Below are 24,353 nucleotides of genomic sequence, written 5' to 3' on the forward strand. Positions count from 1 at the left end.
GGAAGAAGATGTTATAAACTAGATTTCAACAAGTTACTAGCAAACTTTTTCATGATAGCCTCATGTACACAATGGGAAGGGGGAGATGGTCTAGATATTAAAACAGTTAGCTGTGAGTGATTGAATGATGATCTCCCCATCCAAAGGGTGCAGACTAATCTAATGATGGGCTTTAGTTCTCTCTTTCTGGCCTCATCCTCATCAATATTTTTCTATGGTTTTGATGAAAATCAACAGCCTGTTGTTTTTATCAGATTTCAGGTGGAAGTTATAAATCTTAAGGCATCTGTCTACCATTGAGAGAGTGACCCAAGCCAATTCTTTACTCCTAAATTGCTATAGATTATGCTGTGTACTGAGTAAATCCAAACCTTCTTCTCTAGCCATAGCTGATTGGCCAGGGTCACAGTGCATGAGCCAAAGCGACTATTCATGTAACCAACCCTATGGGGGGCAGAAAGACCACATTTGAGATGGCTTACCCCCCAAAAAAAAATCTTCCCTTAGGGGCTTCCCATATTAAATCCACACAAATAGAATAAATAGACCCAATCAAATATTGTCATTGGAAATAATAAATGCTAGAATAGAAAATAAATTTCTCTAGGTTTTTTGTTCTCTTAAACTTTGTATTTTTTCAAGACTACAGTTTTTTTTTAAATTCTCATTTTTATAAGCAATGACATTTTACATAGAAAGCTATGTAAGCTTTTCTTACATAAGAATTATTTTTTCTCTCCAGGTGGTCTAGTACATTCCACATTTGTTTCTTTTATGGCCTGAGGTGCCAAAAGCTGATAACCACAACTAGAACTGAACATAATTCTTGACCAAATCCCACATAAGTGAGGTATGTAGATTTTTGCTTTCAAGTGTTGAGTTTTATTTTTTAGCTTTATTGGGTATAATTGACAAATAAAATTGTAATATATTTAAACTGTACAATGTGATGGTTTAATATATGTATACATTGTGAGAGGATTCCCATAATCAAAGAATAAATTTAAATTCTCTAGTTTGGGAATCTAGCCCTTATTAGGCCTTCTGTTTTACAAATGCAGTAGGACCCAGAATTGACAGTTCTTACAATCTTCAACAACAAAGATAATTTGCCTGTGTTGTAATGTTAAGGGAGCTGACTGACCATAATTTAAGGATCAGACAAAACTAGTTCCATAATGTGCTATAGAATTAAGACCCTAAATGATCAACATGTTGGAATAATGAGCCAAATTGAAAAAAATTAAAGGAGAAAGTAAAAGGAAACAAAAAACATCTTTTTGAGCTTCTATTCAAATCAGGTACTTTAGAATTCAACATCCCATTTAACAGGAAAAAATGTTAAGCTTTACGCGAGAATCAGAGGGCAGATTTAAAATGAGGCTGAGGAAACTTAACTTTCAGGGCATCTTATTTTCATGGACTCTTTCCAAAGCTGCCATGTAGGCCCACAGTGTTAGTGTTGCCAAATAAATACAGGATGCCCAGTTAAATTTGAATTTCAGATAAACAGTGAATAATTTTTTAGTTTTTCCCAAATATTGCCTGCATCCTATATTTTTAATTGCTAGTTAAATCCTACACAGGGAAGAATCAGCACCCCAAATTGGGGCATCATCCTCTCTGCCCTCTTGGTGTGTGGTCTTAGATCCATAGATGAGGTTTACAGGTTACCCTACCTCTACATCCTCCAGGGCCCAATGACAACCCTGTCCCAGGAAAACCTCAAAGAGTATCCAGACTCTCTGATGCCAAGGAAAAGGACATGAATGAAACTCTGCCCTGCTCCCCACTCAAGCGTCTCTCACTGATAGGACTCCATGGGTCTTCACCACCTCCTCCTCCCGCCCACACCAGGACAAGTAGCAGCGGTGCGACAGGAAACAGCAGTAGCTAGGACTTGGCTAACCTAGAAATCGAAGCTACCAAGGAATATCCAGATTGAGATCAAAGCGCTTCAATCATCTGAGGATCCGCCCCTAAAAGTAGTGCCATCTCAGTGAAACTGGAGCTGGAGTTACATGTGTGGCATTATCAGTCACGAGCTGTAAAGCTGAAAGAAACTTTGCTAAACCATCAATACTTTAAAAATGAATTTGACCATCCTAAGAAAAGACTGGATTATTTTTTTATTCTCCCCATTGAAAACATTATAAAACTGCTGTATTAATAAAAACACAAAAAACAAAAAAACTGCTGTGATAGGATACAGCAACCAAAGAATGTACAACCAAAGAAGAAAAATAAGTAATTTAGAAGTGTGTCTGGAGGTAATTTATTAAAATTAAAATATTATCAATTTTCTGGATTTGTGATATAACAAGATTTACCATTATTTATGTATTTGTAGTTTATCATTTTTTAAATTTAAATTTTCAAATTTAAACATGTGTCTCTAATTTTTATTCACAATTTTATATGCTTTCTCTTAAAAGGCCTTCAAAACTGTATGAGATTTAGGCCCCACAAAACCTGGGTCAGTCCTTGAATAGAATAAACTAATAGAATAAAACTAAATACTACAGCTAAAGGAAAGAATGAACAGAGTAAAAATGGAGGAAACCAGCATCTGAGAGTCTATTATTATGTTTCAGGTTTAATGATAATTAAACTAATAATGATAACTGATATTAAGAGCTTTCTACATGCAAGCTGTGTAAAGAGCTTAACCTACAGCATTGCATTTCATCAGCATGGTACTGGGAGAAAAGCACTCTACAAGTATTATCTCCATGGTGGAGAGAAACTGAGCCTTAAAAATATCAAGTGATTTGCTCAGGTTATACATCTATTAACAGCTTGAGATAAAATCCAAATCTAGGTCACCAAAATAATACCCTTTCCTCTCTTCTTCCTTCTTCTCATTCATCTTCCTTTCTTTTGCACTGGAAATTTTTTTTTTTTCTGGAGCAATTAACACTTGGACGTAAATATTCATGTGCTCCTTTATCACTTAGTTAACACTTCTATTGGGTATGTACCATATAAAGTAACTCAAAAGTTACCTTAAACCCAAAGGCATTTACAGGGACAGTTAAATCTTTCATTTTGCTGCTATATAGAGAAGGCATTACCCACTTTTCAAAAATGTATTGTCCCAGAAGAAACTCTGGGATTTTGTTTTTTCACTGGGAATGGATGTCCTCACAGCCATCTTTGAGAGAATTCTGAGAATGGAAGCAGTATGGTGCATAAATGAGCCAGAAGAGGAGTGAACCCAGCTCCCAGTGGTGTCCTCTGGGCCTGTTCAGCAGAGTGAGATGAAAATCTTCCTGTTTGCCCGAGTCACGTTGGAAGGAATTTTCTGTCATTTACGTTCAAAAGAATTCTGACAGATGCAAGTTTCCAAAGAGGAAAGTGACTGTTCTGGAATCCAGTAGTGGTTTTTGCAGCCAATGGGATAGAGTGATGCTAGCTATTTTTGTTTTTAAATCTCTTCTACAAATTCTACTAAAACTTAGACCAGATCTGTATTGGGTTTAAGTCAGGTCAAAAAAAGCAAATTCAGTGACTTAATAATGCTCACTTGTCACTCTCTTGCTCGCCCCTTCACACATGTCATACTTGGACTGAGATGGTGGCAGCAGGAAAACACACACATCCTCCACAAAGCATCTGATCAGAAGGTGGGAGGAAGGTCATCCAGTGGGGATTGGGTGAAGGTAAGGAAGTACAACCTCATTAGAGAGAGCCAGGATGATGAGAATGAAGGAAATGAAGACTGAAGTAAATCTGAAAGCAAATATTTCTGAAAAGGAAAATGAGATCAATTGAAAAAGAACATACAGGGAAGAAATGACAATGTTTTTAGTAGTAGAGGACCAAGAAGACCCTACGTAAGTTCTTTACGTAGAAAAAAAATTAACAGATAAACCATAGATCAGAAACTTACAGGAAGAGGCTAAACTTCAATTGACAATAAAATCTTTGTGGTAATTGTAAAGTTTATGGAATAGATGCTATGAACCCATCTTGAAAACTTCACATTTTAAAAGACACTAAAAGATAAACAATAACGCAATATGAAAAAGTTCTACATTTTACCAAGATTGTTTGAAGAATTAGTTTGAAATAAGTGTATTTCAGTCTAAATCGACAATTTCATGAAAATTACCAATTCATTGACAGAGTTACACAATTTGAAAAAAAAAGAAAGAAAGAAACAAGAAAGGCAAAGTGAGCCAAACAAGAAAGATGTGGATCCTGGAGTGAGGGGTGGGGTTTGGGGCATGGTCAAGGGTTTGGGGCCAATCTGAAAGACTGAGCATCTCTTGAGAAGAAAAAGAACAAGATTTGCAGATGTTTCACCTTCTAATGCCTTCACTCTGTTGTCCAATCCCTTCAACATGTCGCTTAAACTTTGTGCTTTGGGTTTTGCCAAATGTTAGAAGCATTGTGGTCATATGCTAGACATTTTATTCCTTGACACTAAGGTGCTCAAGTGACAAGGGGTCTTGGAGCAACAAAGGGTTAAATTGACATTGCAGGGAGAATGCTGTGATCCCAAGATTTCTTCCCCCAGCTGTATATGTTCTGTATTATCTCCTCCTCTTGAGAGTCAGTGAGACGGTGAATATGACTAAAACTCCTGTAATTAGGTTACTTTATATAAAAAAGGTAAAGGGGTTTTGCAGATGTAATCAAGTCCCAAATCAGTTAACTGAGTTCTTCAAAAGGGCGATTATCTTTGGTGGGCTTGACCTAATCAGATGAGCTCTTTTAAAAGGATTGGGTTTTTCCTGAAGGAGGGGGTTAAAAGGGTGAAAGTGTGAGAGGGCCATGTGGCATCTCAATGTATGGAGGGAGCCATGTGGCAGGGACATGAGAATATCATCTAGGAGCTACAAGTGGTCCCCAGCCAACAGCCAGCAAGAAAACTGAGAATTCTGTCTTAGAACTCCAAAGAACTAAGTTCTGCAGCAATCTGAGTGGTTTTGAAAGCAGAGGTCTCCCTAGTCAAGCTTCTAGGTGAGAATACAGCTGGCTGACACCTTGATTTCAGCCCTTGTGAGGCCCTTAGTAGAGGATCTGGCTAAAATGTGCCAGACTCCTCCTAACCCATGGATTGTGAAATAATAGATTTGTTTTATTGTTCTTAAGCAGCTAAGTTTGTGGTAATTTCTTATACAGCAATAGAAAACTGATACAATTAGGAAATTCAGTTGCTACTATAGTTTTAAAAAAACAATCTTGTTTTCCTTGTGGCTATCTGTAGCCGGAGCAGCTACTAAATTGGAATTAAAACATACAATATGGATGTATGTGAGCCTTGTTCTTTAGTGCAGCCTTAATTGTACCTCTCTGAACTACTTGAAAACATGTCAGGAAAAGCTGTTTGTAATAAGCACATGTGATGTGCACCTAGAACTGCAATGGTTTCGTCTTAAAGGAGAATGAAAGGATTTAAAAGATGCATTACAAAGATCATTTATTTCAGAGTGAAAATACTACAGCTGAAAGGGCCATTTTATTTGATACTAAAAGGGAGAGAAAGAAGGAAGGAAAGGAGGAAAAGAAGGGAGGGGGAAGGAAGAAAATATCAAAATCTACTACGTTGAACCTGAAACTTGCCATTTCTACATATCTCAAATCAGCATGTGGAATCTCTTGAATGCAAAAAGTATAGTTTTTATTTACCAGAATATTTCTATGAATGCAGCTTTTCATCAGGGGAAGGAAATTTTTGATCCATTTTATTTGCCTGTTTTATACGTCTGAGAAGTAATTTCTCTTTCATTTCCCTAAGCTGCAGTAGAAGTACTTACACAATACTGGTATTTACTTTTCTATCCAAGATATGCTTAACAAACTAGACCACTTAAATACACTTTGGCAAATTGTGTTAACAATTATGGCCTCTGCAATGTTTTATAAAACATTTATTTTAATAAAGTCACTGTACTAAGACATAAGTTTGGTCAGGATTAGCTGGTAGCTACAAAGTAAATCAATAAAATAAAATTCTGAATATCTGAAAAAGGTACGTCACAATGTGTTACTGTAACCTACCATTTTTTATGAAGCCAGGAGTTCTATGAAGTACAGTTGTCCCTTGAACAATGTGGGCTTGAACTGTGAGGGTCCACTTAAACATGTATATTTTTCAGTAGTAAATACTATAGTCTACATGGCTCATGGCTGGTTGAATTCAAGGATGTGAGGGAATTGTGGATATGGAAGGCTGACTATAGGTTATACACAGATTAACCCCCATGTTGTTCAAAGGTCGGTTGTATATATTTACCTGGATATCACTGGAAGGATACAAAATTTTAAAAGTAAAAGAAAAAATAAACTATGGGAAGGGAATCTTGTGGACTGAAGGTCAGGGTAAAAACCGACTGAGTTGTCATCTTATATCCTTTAGTACTGTTAGAATTTTTTAAACATTCAGGTATTATTTCAATATGAGAAAGTTAAATCCTCAATATGTGTTACAACAAAATAATCACATTAATCTTTCAGCTTGCAATGTCAATATATTGCTTTCACTAGGAGGTTATTAAAAGAAAGCAAATAGCAGCCAGCAGGCCCACGAGGTCCAAGGCCTTGTGGTCAGTGGCTCTTCATCATTCACAGTACGGTGGCATATCTGGGGAACTTGTCATTTCGTTTCCCCTTCAGAAGTGAGAATCCATTTGATTATGGTGAGTGATCCTTTCAGTGTGGTATTGAATTCAATCTGCTAGTATTTTGTAAAGGAGTTTTGCATCTGTGTTCATCAGGGATATTGGTCTGTAATTTTCATTTCTTGTGGTAATTTTGGTGTCTGGGTAATGTTGGCCTTGAAAAATAAGTTTGGAAGTGTTCCCTCCTTTTCAATTTTTTAGGAAAGTTTGAGAAGAAGTGACATCAATTCTTTAAATATTTGGTAGAATTCACCAGTAAAACCATCTAGTCCCGGGCTTTTCTGTGTTGAGAGGATTTTGAGTACTGACTCCTTATTATTGGTCTGTTTAGATTTTCTATTTATTCATGATAAGGTCTTGGTATGTGTCTAGGAATGTATCCATTTTTTCTAGGTTATACTGTTCATTGGCATATAATTTTTCATAGTAGTTTCTCATGATCATTTGTACTTCTGTGGTGTCAGTTGTAATGTCTCCTCTTTCATTTTTGAGTTTATTTATTTGGGTCCTCTCCTTTTCTTAGTTAATCTGACTAAAGGTTTGTCAATTTTGTTTATCTTTTCAAAGAACCAGCTCTTAGCTTTGTTGATCTCTCCTATTTGTTTTTCTGGTCTCTTTTTCATTTATTTCTGCTCTGATCCTTGTTATTTATTTCTTTCTGCTAGCTTTGGGCTTTGTTCTTTTTCTAGTTCTTTGAGGTGTAAAGTGAGGGTCTTTGAGATCTTTCTTGTTTCTTACTGTAAGAAGACATATTTATATCGATATATTGATATATTTAGCACTATATACTTGCCTCTTAGAACTGATTTTGCTGCATTCCATAGGTTTTGATATGTTGTGCTTCCATTTTCTTTTGTTTCAAGATGTTTCTTGATTTCCTTTTTGACTTCTTTGACCCACTGGTGTTCAGGAGCATGTTGTTCAATCACATGTTTATGAATTTTCCAGCTTTCTTCCTCTTACTGATTTCTAGTTTCAGACTGTTCTGGTTGGGAAAGATACTTGGTATTATTTCAATCTTGTTAAATTTGCTAATATACGTTTAGTGACATATCATGTGATCTATCCTAGAGAACGTTCTATGTGCCCTTGAAAAGAATGCATATTCTGCTTGCTGCTCTTGGATGGAATGCTCTGTATATGTCTGTTAGGTTCATTTAGTCTTAAGTGTCATTCAAATCCATTATTTCCTTATTGATTTTCTGTCTGGATTATCTATACACTGTTGAAAGTTCCCTACTACTATTGCATTTCTGTCTACTTCTCCCTTCAGATTTGTTAATAATTATTTAATGTATTTAGGTGCTCCAAAATTGGGTGTGTGTATATTTATAATTGTTATATGCTCTTGATGAATTGACCCCTTTATCATTATACAATGACCTTCTTTGTCTCTTGTTACAATTTTTTACTTAAAGTCTATTTTGTCTGATGCAAGTATAGCTATCCCTGTTCTCTTTTGGTTTCCATTTGCTTGAAATAATTTTTCCATTCCTTCACTTTCTGCCTGTGAGTGTCTTTAATGTTTCAGTGAGTCTCTTGTAAGCAGCATATAGATCTTATTTTTTTATTCATTCAGCTGCTCTGGCAATTGGCAAATTGAAACCATTTACATTTAAAGTAATTATTGATAGGTAAAGACTTACTACTGACACTTTGTTCATTGTTTTCTGGTTGTTTTGTGGTTCCTTAATTCCTTTCTTCCTTATTGTCTTTTTTTATGAGTTGATGAGTTTTTTGTCGTGGTTTGCTTTATTTTTTTCTTTTATGTACAATATCTGTTACAGGTTTTTGCTCTGTCATTACTATGCGACTTTCATAACACATCTTATCATGAGAACTCTCTATTTTAAGCTGATAACAGCTTAACTTCAACTTGCATAAGAAAGTTCTACCCATTTACTTGTCCCCCCAATTAATGTTGTCTTCAAAATTTACATCTTTTTTTATTTTGTGTGTCTATTAATATAATTTTATAGTTAGAGTTATTTTCAACATTTTTGTCTCTATATGCTAGATTTCAAAGAAATTTACATACCATTAAGCAGGACCAGAGTTTTTTGTACTGTTGTTCTTTTCTTTCTTTGGCCGCACCACACAGTTTGTGGGATCTTAGTTCCCCAAGCCGGGACTGAACCCATGCCCTTGGCAATGAAAGCACGGAGTCCTAACCACTGGACTGCCAGGGAATTCCCAGTACCAGAGTATCTGGATTTGATTATATATTTACTTTTAACAGTGAAATTTATATTTTCATATGTTTCTATGTTACTAATTAGTGTTCTTTTGTTTTAGCTTGAAGAACTCCCTTTAGCATTTCATGGAGAGCAGGCCCAGTAATGATAAATTCCCTCAGCTTTTGTTTGTCTGGGAAAGTCTTATTTCTTTATTTCTGAATGACAACTTTGCAGGGTTAACTATTCTTGGTTGGAATTTTTTTTTAAACATCTTTATTGGAGTATAATTGCTTTACAATGCTGTGTTAGTTTGTGCTTTATAACAAAGTGAATCAGCTATACATATATCCCCATATCTCCTCCCTCTTGAGTCTCCCTCCCACAAAGCACCGAGCTGATCTCCCTGTGCTATGCGGCTGCTTCCCACTAGCTATCTATTTTATATTTGGTAGTGTATATATGTCCATGCCACTCTCTCACTTCATCCCAACTTACCCTTCCCCCTCCCCATGTCCTCAAGTCCATTCTGTACATCTGTGTCTTTATTCCTGTCCTGCCCCTAAGTTCTTCAGAATCTTTTTTTTTTTTTAGACTCCATATATATGTGTTAGCATATGCTATTTGTGTTTCTCTTTCTGACTTACTTCACTCTGTATGACAGACTCTAGGTCTATCCACCTCACTAAATGAAATAACTCAATTTGGTTTCTTTTTATGGCTGAGTAATATTCCATTCTATATATGTGCCTCATCTTCTTTATCCATTCATCTGTCAGTGGACATTTAGGTTGTTTCCATGTCCTGGCTATTGTAAACAGTGCTTGCATGAACACTGTGGTACATATCTCTTTTTGAATTATGGTTTTTTCAGGGTATATGCCCAGTAGTGGGATTACTGGGTCATATGGTAGTTCCAACTTTAGTTTTTTAAGGAACCTCCATACTCTTCTCCATAGTGGCTGTATCAATTTACATTCCCACCAACAGTGAAAGAGGGTTCCCTTTTCTCCACACCCTCTCCAGAATTATTGTTTGTACAGTTTTTGATAATGGCCATTTTGACTGGTGTGAGGTGATACCTCATTGTAGTTTTGATTTGCATTTCTCTAATGATTAGTGATGTTGAGCATTCTTTCATGGGTTTGTTGGCAATCTGTTTTGGAGAAATGTCTATTTACATCTTCAGCCCAGTTTTGGATTGGGTTGTTTGTTTTTTTGATATTGAGCTGCTTGTAAATTTTGGAGATTAATCCTTTCTCAGTTGCTTCATTTGCAAATATTTTCTCCCATTCTCAGTGTTGTCTTTTCATATTGTTTATGGTTTCCTTTGCTGTGCAAAAGCTTTGAAGTTTCATTAGGTCCCATTTGTTTATTTTTGTTTTTATTTCCATTTCTCTAGGAGGTGGGTCAAAAAGGATCTTGCTGTGATTTATGTCATAGAGCGTTCTGCCTATGTTTTCCTCTAAGAGTTTTACAGTGTCTGACCTTACATTTAGGTCTTTAATCCATTTTGAGTTTATTTTTGTATACAGTGTTAGGGAGTGTTCTAATTTCATTCTTTTACATATAGGTGTCCACTTTTCCCAGCACCACTTATTGAAGAGGCTGTCTTTTCTCCATTGTATATTCTTGCCTCCTTTATCAAAAATAAGGTGACCATATGTGCATGGGTTTATCTCTGGGCTTTCTATCCTGTTCCATTGATCTATATATCTGTTTTTGTGCCAGTACCATACTGTCTTGATTACTGTAGCTTTGTATTACTGTCTGAAGTCAGGGAGCCTGATTCCTCCAGGTCTAATTTTCTTTCTCAAGATTGCTTGGACTCTTCAGGGTTTTTTGTGTTTCCGTACAAATTGTGAAATTTTTTGTTCTAGTTCTGTGAAAAATGCCAGTGGTAGTTTGATAGGGATTGCACTGAATCTGTAGATTGCTTTGGGTAGTATAGTCATTTTCACAATGTTAATTCTTCCAATCCAAGAACATGGTATATCTCTCCATGTGTTTGTATCATCCCTAATTTCTTTCATTAGTGTCTTATAGTTTTCTGCATACAGGTCTTTTCTCTCCTTAGGTAGGTTTATTCCTAAATATTTTATTCTTTTTCTTGCAATGGTAAAGAGGAGTGTTTCCTTAATTTCTCTTTCAGATTTTTCATCATTAGTGTATAGGAATGCAGGAGATTTCTGTGCATTAATTTTGTATCCTGCTACTGTACCAAATTCACTGATTTGCTCAAGGAGTTTTCTGGTAGCATCTTTAGGATTCTTTTTGTGTAGTATCATGTCATCTGCAAACAGTGACAGCTTTACTCCTTTTCTGGTCTGGATTCCTTTTATTTCTTCTTCTTCTCTAATTGCTGTGTCTAAAACTTCCAAAACAATGTTGAATAATAGTGGTGAGAGTGGGCAACCTTGTCTTATTCCTGTTCTTAGAGGAAATGATTTCAGTTTTTCACCATTGAGAATGATGTTGGCTCTGGGTTGTCATATATGTCCTTTATTATCTTGAGGTAAGTTCCCTCTGAGCCTACTTTCTGGAGGGTTTTTATCATAAATCGGTGTTGAATTTTGTCAAAAGATTTTTCTGCACCTATTGAGATAATCATATGGTTTTTCACCTTCAGTTTGTTAATGTGGTGTATCACATTGTTTGATTTGCGTATACTGAAGAATCCTTGCATTCCAGGGATAAACCCCACTTGATCATGGTGTATCATCCTTTTAATGTGCTGTTGGATTCTGTTTGCTAGTATTTTGTTGAGGATTTTTGCATATATGTTCATTAGTGATATTGGCCTATAGTTTTCTTTCTTTGTGACATCTTTTTATTTTCTTTTTTAAAAATTTTTATTTATATATTTATTTAAACATCTTTATTAGAATATAATTGCTTTACAGTGGTGTGTTCGTTTCTGCTTCATAACAAAGTGAATCAGCTATACATACACATATATACCCATACCTCTTCCCTCTTGCATCTCCCACCCTCCCACGCTCCCTATCCCAACACTCAAGGTGGTCACAAAGCACCAAGCTGATCTCCCTATGCTATGTGGCTGCTTCCACTAGCTATCGATTTTACATTTGGTAGTGTATATATGTCCATGCCACTCTCTCGCTTTGTCCCAGCTTACCCTTCTCCCTCCCTGTGTTCTCAAGTCCATTCTCTAGTAGGTCTGCATCTTTATTCCTGTCCTGCCCCTAAATTCTTCATACCCATTTTTTTTCTTTTTAGATTCCATATATATGTGTTAGCATATGGTATTTGTTTTTCTCTTTCTGACTTCACTCTGTATGACAGACTCTAGGTCCATCCAGCTCACTACAAATAACTCAATTTCGTTTCTTTTTATGGCTGAGTAGTATTCCAGTGTATATATATGCCACCTCTTCTTTATCCATTCATGTGTCCATGGACACTTAGGTTGCTTCTATGTCCTGGCTATTGTAAATAGAGCTGCAATGAACATTTTGGTACATGACTCTTTTTGAATTATGGTTTTCTCAGGGTATATGCCCAGTAGTGGGATTGCTGGGTCGTATGGTAGGTCTTTTTTTAGTGTTTTAAGGAAACTCCATACTCTTCTCCACAGTGGCTGTATCAATTTACATTCTCACCAACAGTGCAAGAGGGTTCCCTTTTCTCCACACCCTCTCCAGCATTTATTGTTTGTAGATATTTTTGGATGATGGCCATTCTGACTGCTGTGAGGTGACATCTCATGGCAGTTTTGATTAGCATTTCTCTAATGGTTAATGATGTTGAGCATTCTTTTATGTGTTTGTTGGAAATCTGTATATCTTCTTTCGCAAAATGTCTGTTTAGGTCTTCTACCCATTTTTGGATTGGGTTGTTTGTTTCTTTGATATTGAGCTGCATGAGCTGCCTGTAAATTTTGCAGATTAGTCCTTTGTCAGTTGCCACATTTGCAAATATTTTCTTCCATTCTGAGGGTTGTTTTGTCATATTATTTATCATTTCCTTTGCTGTGCAAAAGATTTTAAGTTTCTTTAGGTCCCATTTGTTTATTTTTGTTTTATTTCCATTTCTCTAGAATGGTCAAAAAGGATCTTGCTGTGATTTATGTCATAGAGTATTCTGCCTATGTTTTCCTCTAAGAGTTTTTTTGTTTTGTTTTGTTTTTTTGTTTTTTGTTTTTGTTTTTTGTGGTACACAGGCCTCTCACTGTTGTGGCCTCTCCCGTTGCGGAGCACAGGCTCTGGATGGCCAGGCTCAGTGGCCATGGCTCATGGGCCTAGCCGCTCTGCAGCACGTGGGTTCTTCCTGGACCAGGGCACAAACCCGCATCCCCTGCCTCGGCAGGTGGACTCTCAACCACTGTACCACCAGGGAAGCCCTTCCTCTAAGAGTTTTATAGTGTCTGGCCTTACATTTAGGTCTTTAATCCATTTCGAGTTTATTTTTGTATATGGTGTTATGGAGTGTTGTCATTTCATTCTTTTACATGTAGCTGTCCAGTTTTCCCAGCAGCACTTATTGAAGAGGCTATCTTTTCTCCATTGTATATTCTTGCCTCCTTTATCAAAAATAAGTTGACCATATGCGCGTGGGTTTATGTCTGGGCTTTCTATCCTGTTCCATTGATCTATCTTTCCGTTTTTGTGCCAGTACCGTACTGTTTTGATTATTGTAGCTTTGTATTATAGTCTGAAATCAAGGAGCCTGATTCTTCGAGGTCCGTTTTTCTTTCTCAAGATTTCTTTGGCTCTTTGGGGTCTTTTGTGTTTCCATACAAATTGAATTTTTTTGTTCTAGTTCTGTGAAAAATGCCAGTGGTAGTTTGATAGGGATTGCATTGAATCTGGAGATTGTTTTGGGTAGTATATTCATTTTCACAGTTTTGATTCTTCCATTCCAAGAACATGGTATATCTCTCCATCTGTTTGTATCATCTTTAATTTCTTTCATAAGTGTCTTATAGTTTTCTGCTTACAGGTCTTTTGTCCCTCTAGGTAGGTTTATTCCTAGGTATTTTATTCTTTTTGTTGCAGTGGTAAATGGGAGTTTTTCCTTAATTTCTCTTTCAGATTTTTCATCATTAGTGTATAGGAATGCCAGAGATTTCTGTGCATTAATTTTGTATCCTGCTACTTTGCCAAATTCATTGATTAGCTCTAGTAGTTTTCTGGTAGCATGGTTAGGATTCTCTGTGTATAGTATCATGTCATCTGCAAACAGTGACATCTTTACTTCTTGTTTTCTGATTTGGATTCCTTTTATTTCTTTTTCTTCTCTGACTGCTGTGTCTAAAACTTCCAAAACAATGTTGAATAATAGTGGTGAGAGTGGACAACCTTGTCTTGTTCCTGATCTTAGAGGAAATGCTTTCAGTTTTTCACCATTGAGAACGATGTTGGCTCTGGGTTTGTCATATATGACCTTTATTATGTTGAGGTAAATTTCTTCGATGCCTACATTTGGAGGGTTTTTATTATAAATGGGTGTTGAATATTGTCGAAAGCTTTTTATGCACCTACTGAGATGATCATGTGGTTTTTATCCTTCAGTTTGTTAATATGGTGTATCACGTTGATTGATTTGCGTATATTGAAGAATCCTTGCATTCCTGCGATAAACCCCACTTGATCATGGTGTATGATCCTTTTAATGGGCTGTTAGATTCTGTTTGCTATTATTTTGTTGAGGATTTTTGCATCTATGTTCATCAGTGATATTGGCCTGTAGTTTTCTTTCTTTGTGACATCTTTGTCTGGTTTTGGTATCATGGTGATGATGGCCTTGTAGAATGAGTTTGGGAGTGTTCCTCCCTGTGCTTTATTTTTGAAGAATTTGAGAAAGATAGGTGTTAGCTCTTCTCTAAATGTTTGATAGAATTCGCCTGTGAATAGATCACTGAAGAAATCAAAGGGGAAATCAAAAAATACCTAGAAAAAATGACAATGATGACCCAAAACCTATGGGATGCAGCAAAAGAGTTCTAAGAAGGAAGTTTATAACAAAACAGAAACAAGAAACAAGAAACATCTCAAATAAACAACCTAATCTTACACCTAAAGCAATTAGAGAAAGAAGAACAAAAAATCCCCAAAGTTAGCAGAAGGGAATAAATCATAAAGATCAGATCAGAAATAAGTAAGAAAGAAATGAAGGAAACAGTAGCAGAGATCAATGAAACTAAAAGCTGGTTCTTTGAGAAGATAAACAAAATTGATAAACCATTAGCCAGACTCATCAAGAGAAAAAGGGATAAGACTCAAATAAATAGAATTAGAAATGAAAAAGGAGAAGTAACAACTGACACTGCAGAAATACAAGGGATTATGAGAGATTACTACAAGCGACTATATGCCAATAAAATGGCCAACCTGGAAGAAATGGACAAATTCTTAGAAAAGCACAACCTTCCAAGATTGAGCCAGGAAGAAATAGAAAATATAAACAGACCAATCACAAACACTGAAATTGAAACTGTGATTAAAAATCTTCCAACAAACAAAAGCACAGGACCAGATGGCTTCACAGGCATTTTTTTTTCTTTCAGCACTTTCAATATATTATCCCACTCTCTCCTGGCCCACAGGTTTTCTGCTGAGGAATCTGCTGATTCCTTTATCAGGATTCCTTTGTATGTAATGATTCTTTTTTTCTCTTGCTGCTTTCAAGATTCTCTCTGTCTTTGATTTTTGAGAGCTTCATTATAATGTGTCTCAGTGAAGATCTCTTTGGGTTGAATCTGTTTGGGAATCTTTCAAATTCCTATACCTGGCCCCAGATTTGGCAAGTTTTCAGTCATTATTTTTTTAAACTAAGGTTTCTATCCCTTTCTCTCTTCTCCTCCTTCTGGGACTCCCTTAAGGTGAATATGGTTTCTTTTGATCATGTCCCACTGTTCACTTAGGCATTTTTGCTCTTTTTTTAATTCTAATTTCTTTATTTTCCTTGGTGCATATCAAGAGATCTGTCTTCAAGCTCACAGATTCTTTCTTCTACCTGATTGAGCCAACTGTTGATGCTATCTATTGCACTTTTCATTTTCTTATTCTGGAGTCTTCATCTCCAGAATTTGTTTGGTTCTTATGATTTCTATTTTTTTGCTAAGTTTCTTGCTTTGTTCATATTTCCAAGTTCAGTGTTTGTCTGTGTTCTCATCAGTCTCACTGAGCTTCCTTAAAATAATTATTTTGAATTCTTTTTCAGATAACGTGCCTATCTCCATTTCCTTGGGGTTGGTTACTGGAATATTATTGTCTTCCTTTGGTATATCATGTTTCCTTCCTTTTTCATGTTTCTGATGGGTTTGTGTTGATGTGTATGCATTTGAGGGCACAATCATCCTACTTATTTCAGACTGGCTTTAGTAGGGAAAGATTTTCACCTAGAAAATCTGTAAATCTGTTGGCTGTAAAGGTGCCAACCAGGTGGGATGCAGCATGTCTTGTTCCTAGGAAGGCAAAATGGCCCAATCTCCATGCACTCCATTGGCTGAGGTTGACATTGGCCAGACTGTGGAAGTCTTCTTTGGCCAAGGTTATTGGGATCTTCAGAAGTGAAGTCTGGTTGGTCTTCCTATTATTTGTTGTTGTTGTTGTTGTTGTTTGCCTTTGGGAGGAAGGTCTAGCTGAGGGGGTCCTACTTGGTGCATAGTCTGGCATGCTGACACTCAGTGCACTCATAATGGTATTAGAGACGGGGTCCTAGAATCAGGTGCATGTGGAACCACCACAGCATCTGGGTCCTGGGACATAGGTGCAGTTGCTGTAACTGCAGCACTGGTGTCTAGGGTGTGGCGATGCACAGATATCCCATGGAACTAATAATGCCTGGGTCTCAGGGGCTCACCGCTGTGACTCCAGCTGACAGGTGGGGGTGGAGAGAGGCAGGAATGCAGCAGTGGTACAGGTCCTGAGATGAAAAGGTGCAGCAGTGACTCAGGCCCAGCAGATAGGGTGTAATAGTAGCACAGCTTAGGGATGGTGGGTCAGGGTCTCAACTCTGACCCCTGGGGGCAGTCACAGGATGCAGTCACAGCAGCAGCATGACTCTGCTGGTGGTCTATTGATACCATGTGTTGGGACCTGGAGAACTGGGCTCAGCAGGAAGCACAGCCCTGGCAATGACTGGTCAGAGATGTGAGCTGGGGTCTGGGCAGTGGGCTTCAGGGCAGTGGCAGCACAGTCTCAGCTCTGATGGTCAGGGATATGACCTTCATCTAGGGGCAGGGATCAGGGCAGCAGCAGTCTGGTCGTAGCATTGCTGGGTCAGAGCCATGACCTAGAAGAACCCAGGAGGTAGCATGTAGGGCAGCAGCAGATCAGTCTCAGAAATGATGGTTCAGAGTCTTGACCTAGGATAGGGGGATGGGCCTCAGGGCAGGATCAGTGCCTCTGGAATTGGCTATTCAGAGCTGCAACTTGGAACTCAGTGAGTGGGACTAAGGGGGAGGCAACACCATCAGAAGACAGCTAAAGAGAGACTTCAGATCCTGGGGACATGGCTCAGGGCAGTGGAGGTTGTTAATGGTGGGACAAAGCCCTAACCTGGGGTCAGGGGTGGGCACAGAGCAGTGGCAGCTCCACTCCTGTATATGGTAAGGTGCTATGGCACCTTAACCATGAGAGCAGAGCACAGCAGCAACTGGGGCCCCTGAGGGCAAGTCTCACCTCAGCAACAGCTCCAGCCCCTGGGAGTAGAAGCACAGGGGGGCACTCCTGGCTGTTCTATTATCTAGGATCAGCATCCATTATGACTGTGGGGGACCTCTGTAGCAAAAGCTTCAAACACCCACAGTGGTGAAGCTTGCTGGGGTTCTCCCACTCTCCTTCTCTCCACGTGGTGAAATTCCTCTGAGAGGATTCCTCCTAGTGTCCAGCAGCTCCAGACTGGGGCATGGAGTAATGCAGGCAAAACACTTCCTGTACTTTTTTATGTGGCTATCCTTAATTTTTGAGCTCTGCAGGGTTTTTGTTGCTACTTCTTTATAGTCTAAAATTCTCCCCTGCGCTGTTTTCTTGTTTTTAGTTGTTTATTCATTCTTGTTTTTTTGTGAGTGAGATAAGTGTTGACACCTTCTAGCCCTCCATCCTGCTGACGTTCAGACACTATCTCTTCAAATATTACATTTGCTTTATTCTCTCTCTGGAACTCCTGGAATTCTGATTAATTATGTTAGACCTTCTCATTCCCAACTCCATGTCACAGATTCTCTTTTCTGTTTCTTTCCATCTTTATGCTGCATTCTGTATAATTTCTTCCAATCTCCCAGTATACTAATTCTTTGTGTCCAATCTAGTCGTTGAATTCTTAATTTTTATTATATATTCATTTCCAGAAATTCTATTTGGATCAATTTCAAATCTATGTCACTTTGTATTGCTTGTTGCTCCTGCAAATATCTTTAAGTTTGCATTTTATTGCTTTAAAGATAATAATAATAATTGTAATTTGTTTATTGTCTGTGACTGGTTTTTTAACATCTGAAGCTCCTGTGGGTCTGCTGCTATTGATTCTGCTTGGTTTTTGTCTTGGGAAAAGGATATTATTTTATTACTACTTTCCCAATTAAACATGTAGAATTATATTTTAGACTTTTAAAATATTAATCTGAAGATATATTTTTATGTTGTAAAATAATGTCAAGACTAAATAAAGAGAAATAATACATACTAATATCTGGAAAGGAAACAGTTTAAACCTCATAACATCTATATGTTTCAATTCTGTAAATAAGAATTTTATTGTGATTTCAGTTTAGTAAAATATTTCCAAATAAGTATTCCATAGTTAAACTACATTGTAGACAATGAATTCTAGCTTATAGGTACCACAGCAGACCAAAAAAAAAAAGCATATTTGAATAGTATATTTAGGTAATAAAAGGTACTACAGCAAAGCAATTGCCTTATTAGCTGTGTATTCACATCCACTGTGCCTAATTCTGGTCTTAATCTGATTCTTGAAATAATGTTACAACTTGGAAGGAAGCTGAGAGGTTATCTAGTTCAACCTGTCACTCAGTGACTCTTTTACAATGGTAACTTGAATTTCCAGTATCTTCTTAATATTGATATTTTCAGTGCAAGTAGATTCACTGCCTGGAAATGTGTCCAGTCTGCTTTTTAAGAGTTCCAATTAATGTGTTCATTTTATTGGATCAAAAGTGGCCTCTCCCTGACTTCCTTCCAGAAGTCATATATCTACTTGAATCACAAAGAATAAATTTTATCTGTCTTCCATTTATGATCCCTTTAAATAGCTAGGGCAGCTGTTTACATAAGCTATTCTGCTTGTTTTCACTCCTGCTATGTTAGTTACTTCCTACTGAGCCTGATAATCTTTGTATATTGTTCATTGTCCTTGAACATTTATTTAAGGATTATTTTGGGGCTTAAGAGAAGGTTTATTTCTCCAGAGAGGATTTGACTTTGCTTTGAAACTATCAGTTGGGACCCCTTATTTCATGTTCAGGGCTTGAAATTCATTCCTTTGTAATATCTCAGGCTGCAAGGACATGTGGGGGCTCTTCTACTCTGATACTCTGAGTGATGCTGGAGTCCCAGCTTATTTTGGAGAGAGTCTGCAGTTAGATTCCCATTTCAATCAGACATGGGCATTTAATTTCTATTACTCTCACTGAAGAGGCTTTCAAAATGAAAGTTCAAATTTGCTAAAGTCACAAAAGCCTTCAGGAGGAAAGCAGCTCCCCGGTTTCCTTATCTCTCTAAGGTCCTGTTTTCCTTTCAGTTTTTGGTTGGTACTTCCTTCCTGTATTGTCAGCTCTTCATGTTTTTTAAGAAGGATTGTTTCCAATAATTTATTTGAGCTTGGTAGCTCTTTTCAGTAAGAGGGTTGGTCCAAATAACCAAGCCTGCCAATACTGGAAACTGAAGTCTTCTCATTTCAAGTCTCAAAATTTAAAGCAATTCGAAAGGTAATGATAATATATAATAACTTTATAATATTGCTATTAAAATGGAGAATTGGGGCATTACATAAAACTATGTTGAAATAAATACCCTGTGCTCTGGATTGTTCTCTACTAAGGTTTAGCTGAAAACAGGAGGTAGGGGGACTTCCCTGGTGGTCCAGTGGTTAAGACTCCGCGCTTCCACTGTTCGATCTCTGGTTGGGGAACTAAGATCCCACAACCCACATGCCACACAGCATGGGGAAAAAAAAAAAAGATGTAGGTGTAGCAAAATCTATAGAGACTGCTTTTGTTTATTTGTTTTTTAGTAGAGTTGAGGTCCTGTGAATACCATGCCAAAATATCAGGCAAAGAGTGACTGAAATACATGTTATCCATAGATTCTCCTCCCTACCCACCTTCCCTTATACCTGAATCCATGCCTTTCTCTAAACTCCTAGATAATTCATATTTTTAGATAAAGAAGGGTTTACTTACAGAATGTTAGATTTTCTCCTGAGTTCATTTTTGTTGAAAACAAAAAACCTTCTGGCCAAGTCATCAATTCTACATACTCACACAATGAAAAAAGAAAAAAAAACTGACAAAACTTGTTGTTTGATACTTTACAGATAAAAAAAATTCCTGAACTTTTGGCTCCATGAGACATGGCTGTGGAGTGTCATAAGTGTCATATGAACACTTAGACAAGGCAAACAACCACACGTGCAGGCATGTGGCTGGATACATGGGGTGCAGAGGAGAACCTGTTAAAGAATTTCCCATTATCTTAGCAGTGTGCGGATTCATCACTCTATAGAGATCTAATCCGGGACTCTGATTTAAAGTAGAGAAGAGCTAAAGAGAAACATGTTGAGGAGTAAATGCTGAGCTGTTGTTATCATTTTTTGTGTAACTTTACTGGCAAGAGCAAAAGGGCTCTTTGGCTAATGTTTCCCCAAAATAATGTTAAAATTATATTTAAAAATATATGTGAAAAGTTCAAGGAAACAGAAGTTTGTGAACCTGTACTTTTCAGACTTTTTTACCTACACAGACACTCAATGTTCCTGTGAGGGCTTGGTTGACCGTTGCTGAGACACAGATCTATCGATTATCATTTTGTGTTTATTCTTCTAAAATTCCATCTATCTACCTGCATTCTACACTGTTTGATCAAACCAATAACTCAACATTTCTTAAAGGGGTCTGCGGACGTATTGTTGTGACATTCTTAGATTTCAAATTTGAGGAATATTCCATTTCCTGATGATTGGTTGACAGTAGTTCCTTGTACCATTATTGTGTACCATTCTTTAAAATGCCTTCTGCATACCAAGCATTATACAAAGTGCATTATTTTCAATATCTCTAATCCTGGAAAGTAGGTATGATGATCCCTATTTTACAGATGAAAAAAATGATCAGAGAAGCTAATAACTTGTTTCAGCTCATAAATGAGCTGGAATTCAAATCCTAGTATACATAACAGAAGTGCAGAAGACAGGAAGCTTGAGGCAAAGTTAAGAAGAAAAGAAAAGGCAAAAATGCCTCAAACTGCCTCATAGTTCATCTCCATGGCTCTAATCAGCCCTTGCATTTCTGGACAGGGATCTTTTTATTTTGCTATTAGCAGGCTTGTGATCAGATCAGCTTTTGCTACTATGGTGGTAGATTGTATTCTTGTTCAAAATATCCATTCCCCCTTTTGAGGTGCCCCTCTCCATGGGAAGATTATACATCTGTGCTTCCTTGAAATCAGCTTGGCCACATGACTTGTCTTGACCAGTGATATATGAACAAAAGTGACAGAACATTTAAGAGGCAACTCAAGATCTGCTTTGATGTTTTTAATCACTGTCATGAGTCTGGCAACAACCATGACAGGGGCTGCTGCTTAAGGCTGAGTACCAGGGTACAGATGATAGGGAGTATACCTGCAAACATGTGATGGACAAGTAATGTTGGTGAGAGAGAATTCTTTGTTGAAACCACAGACTTTGAGTCACTTATTATCATTGCTTTTGCTTTTTTGAGTCTTGATTTCTTCATCTGTTAAATGGTATGAGAATACCCATTTGTAGATATTGTGAACATTGGGAGAATTATTTAAGAAAATAGAGTTAAAGAACTAGACACACTGACATATGCAATACCTGGTAGTTATTATTCCCCACTCTAGAGTTGAATACTATATTTATCTAAACAAGTAATCAGGTATATCCGAGCTTTCTTATTTCTGGGATAGACTGCCCCCTAACAAAATGAAGATATCATCCCCATGTAAAATTTGGTAGCAAAAAAATTTCTTTGCAATTCAAAATAATAAGAGCAAAATATGCTAGTTGATTCCCCAAATATTAATAAATATATGCCATGTATCAGGCACTGTGTTTAGTACTTAGGCGACACACATGCACACACACACACACACACACACACACATTCAGGTTTGTTCCCTAAAGGGCAGATAATCTAGTGGATTTATTAAACTCTGGTAGTGAGTTAAAGCTTTACAGATTGAGGGATAAACTAGGAGTTGGGATTACATGTCTTATTTTAATACAGGTATATTACCTTCTAGAAGAATAAGTCAAACCATCAAGGTAGTGTGCTTAAACAGATACCTGATTGGGTCTGCTACAATGGATAAACAGAATTTATTAGTAATTAATAACAGCACTAACATTAAATAATATTAATTTTTTTAAATAAGCATTTTCAAAAAGATAATCTAGTTCACATTTTATTTACACTACACATTTCATCCATTCAAAATAAGAAGGTTAAACTTCAGTCCAATCCAAATCTAAGGACACCAAGTTCCTCACCATTAAATTAGGAATTGATTATAACTTGCTGTTATATATAACATGGCACATTTATCAAGCCTTTAGAAGTACATTTCTTTGCCTGCAGGTTTCATGTTTTATTTGTTGGTTTTCACAGCTCAGACACGCGACAAAGTGCATTTCCATCCCATCAGAAGCCATAGACTTGGAGTGAATGAGGTACTTGAGCTGTGTGAGCTGAACCACTTGGGTGCAATATGCAGAGGTAAGAGCATCACCAGGTGAGACTTGATAGCCCAGGCATAGCATCCCATCTCTATGGCTCTCAAGGGACCAAAAATTATTAAAATAAAAACATTAATTAGGCATTTACTATGAACACAACACCCTGGTTTGTAGAGAGCTTATACAGAGTACCACAGATATTGAAAGCACATTCTCTGACCTCAAAGAACTCAGCCAAGTTCAATAGCAAAAACTATAGTGTAATCCTTGATTATTATTACTGAGAATTGGGTGAGAAGAAGTAAAATCAGTTCTCTGGATCCTTGGAAATATTTACTGTGTATAGCCACATTTTTGTTTGTTTGTTTGTTTTGTTTTTGCGGTACGTGGGGCTCTCACTGTTGTGGCCTCTCCCGTTGCGGAGCACAGGCTCCAGACGCACAGGCTCAGCGGCCATGGCTCACGGACCCAGCCGCTCCATGGCATGTGGGATCTTCCCGGACCAGGGCATGAACCCGTGTCCCCTGCATCGGCAGGTTGGACTCTCAACCACTGCGCCATCAGGGAAGCCCACCACGTGTTTTTTTATGGCAGAAAACAATACAGTTCCCTGCCAGTGGCAAACTGACATCATTTAATTAAGTATTCTAAATGTATGCTTTCACTCAATTCTCTGTCAGCATTACCTTTTAGTAAAAGATCTACTGCGAGCACTGGCAAGCTTTTTTAAGTCAAATAAAATGAAAGAATTGTTTTGGGTATAATGCTCTTGCTGCCAGACTCTCCCAACAAGATTAATAATTCAAGTGAAATACATAGCCAAAGGAACTGTATGCTTTCTCTCATTTGAACAGATGTTTAATTATCTGCAGATGTGCTGAAAAACCTGTACAAAAGTAAAATGTATCACTTGCTACCGCTTTCAATGTAAATGCATCCTGTGGCTCCCTTTTGCATATTAAGGAATTTTAAAAGTAAACATTTGAGTGAAACATCTTTCCAAATAAAACCTTACTAAAAACAGATACAATGTGAGCAAGGTGTCCATTTTAGTAGCCCATTCCTGAACCAATATTAGCCTCTATTGAGGGAAACTGAGCTGTTGGAATTGAAATAATCAGGATGTTCAGGTCTAAGTAGACTTTCTGAAAAATTCCACCTCATTTTCCCCTGCCATGACCTGCTTATTCCATTTATGAACCGGCTACCTGCTTTTTAGTTCATTTCCCATCAAAACCTAAAATGTGTCTGAATTTTAAATTTTGATGCTTACTCTTACAGCTTCATGTCCTAAACATTGCGTAGCTCATAGTACTTGACTTGAGAACTGCTGATGAGCTATGTGGCCTTCCAATAATATCTACCTGCTGGAAGCATGCATACAAGCCAACAAGGAATTTGTCCTGTCTTTCAGGGTCAAGGATGGCTTCTATAAGGGCCATATATTCAAAGTATTACATAAGTTCTTTACTATTATGTCATCATATAGATTTTGACACATGCAGCATACTAAAACTTAATCATAGGCCAATACTGGCCAGTGGTATTGTAGATGTAAGCAAATATAGTAATATTCCATCAAATCTCAACACAAAGAAGCTTTAAGATCAGAAGTACAAGATGAAACTGCAGTCCTACTCAG

General features: G+C 37.3%; 1 protein-coding gene across 3 annotated transcripts in view; it reads left to right on the forward strand.

The window, feature by feature from the left end:
- Positions 1-24,353, forward strand: part of IGSF10 (immunoglobulin superfamily member 10) — a 123,048-nt gene that overhangs the window by 15,391 nt on the left and 83,304 nt on the right. For all 3 annotated transcript variants that reach the window (XM_089910991.1, XM_089910992.1, XM_089910993.1), the window contains one exon: positions 22,644-22,751. In XM_089910991.1, coding sequence (XP_089767117.1) covers positions 22,744-22,751 — 8 coding nt within the window. In that variant the 5' untranslated portion in view covers positions 22,644-22,743. The remainder of the gene's footprint in view (positions 1-22,643; positions 22,752-24,353) is intronic.

The sequence above is a fragment of the Delphinapterus leucas genome, chromosome 4 (assembly GCF_059928025.1).
Source record: "Delphinapterus leucas isolate spDelLeu-1000000601 "Yukka" chromosome 4, BTC_Dleu_Yukka2, whole genome shotgun sequence".
In the NCBI taxonomy this organism is placed as follows: domain Eukaryota; kingdom Metazoa; phylum Chordata; class Mammalia; order Artiodactyla; family Monodontidae; genus Delphinapterus; species Delphinapterus leucas.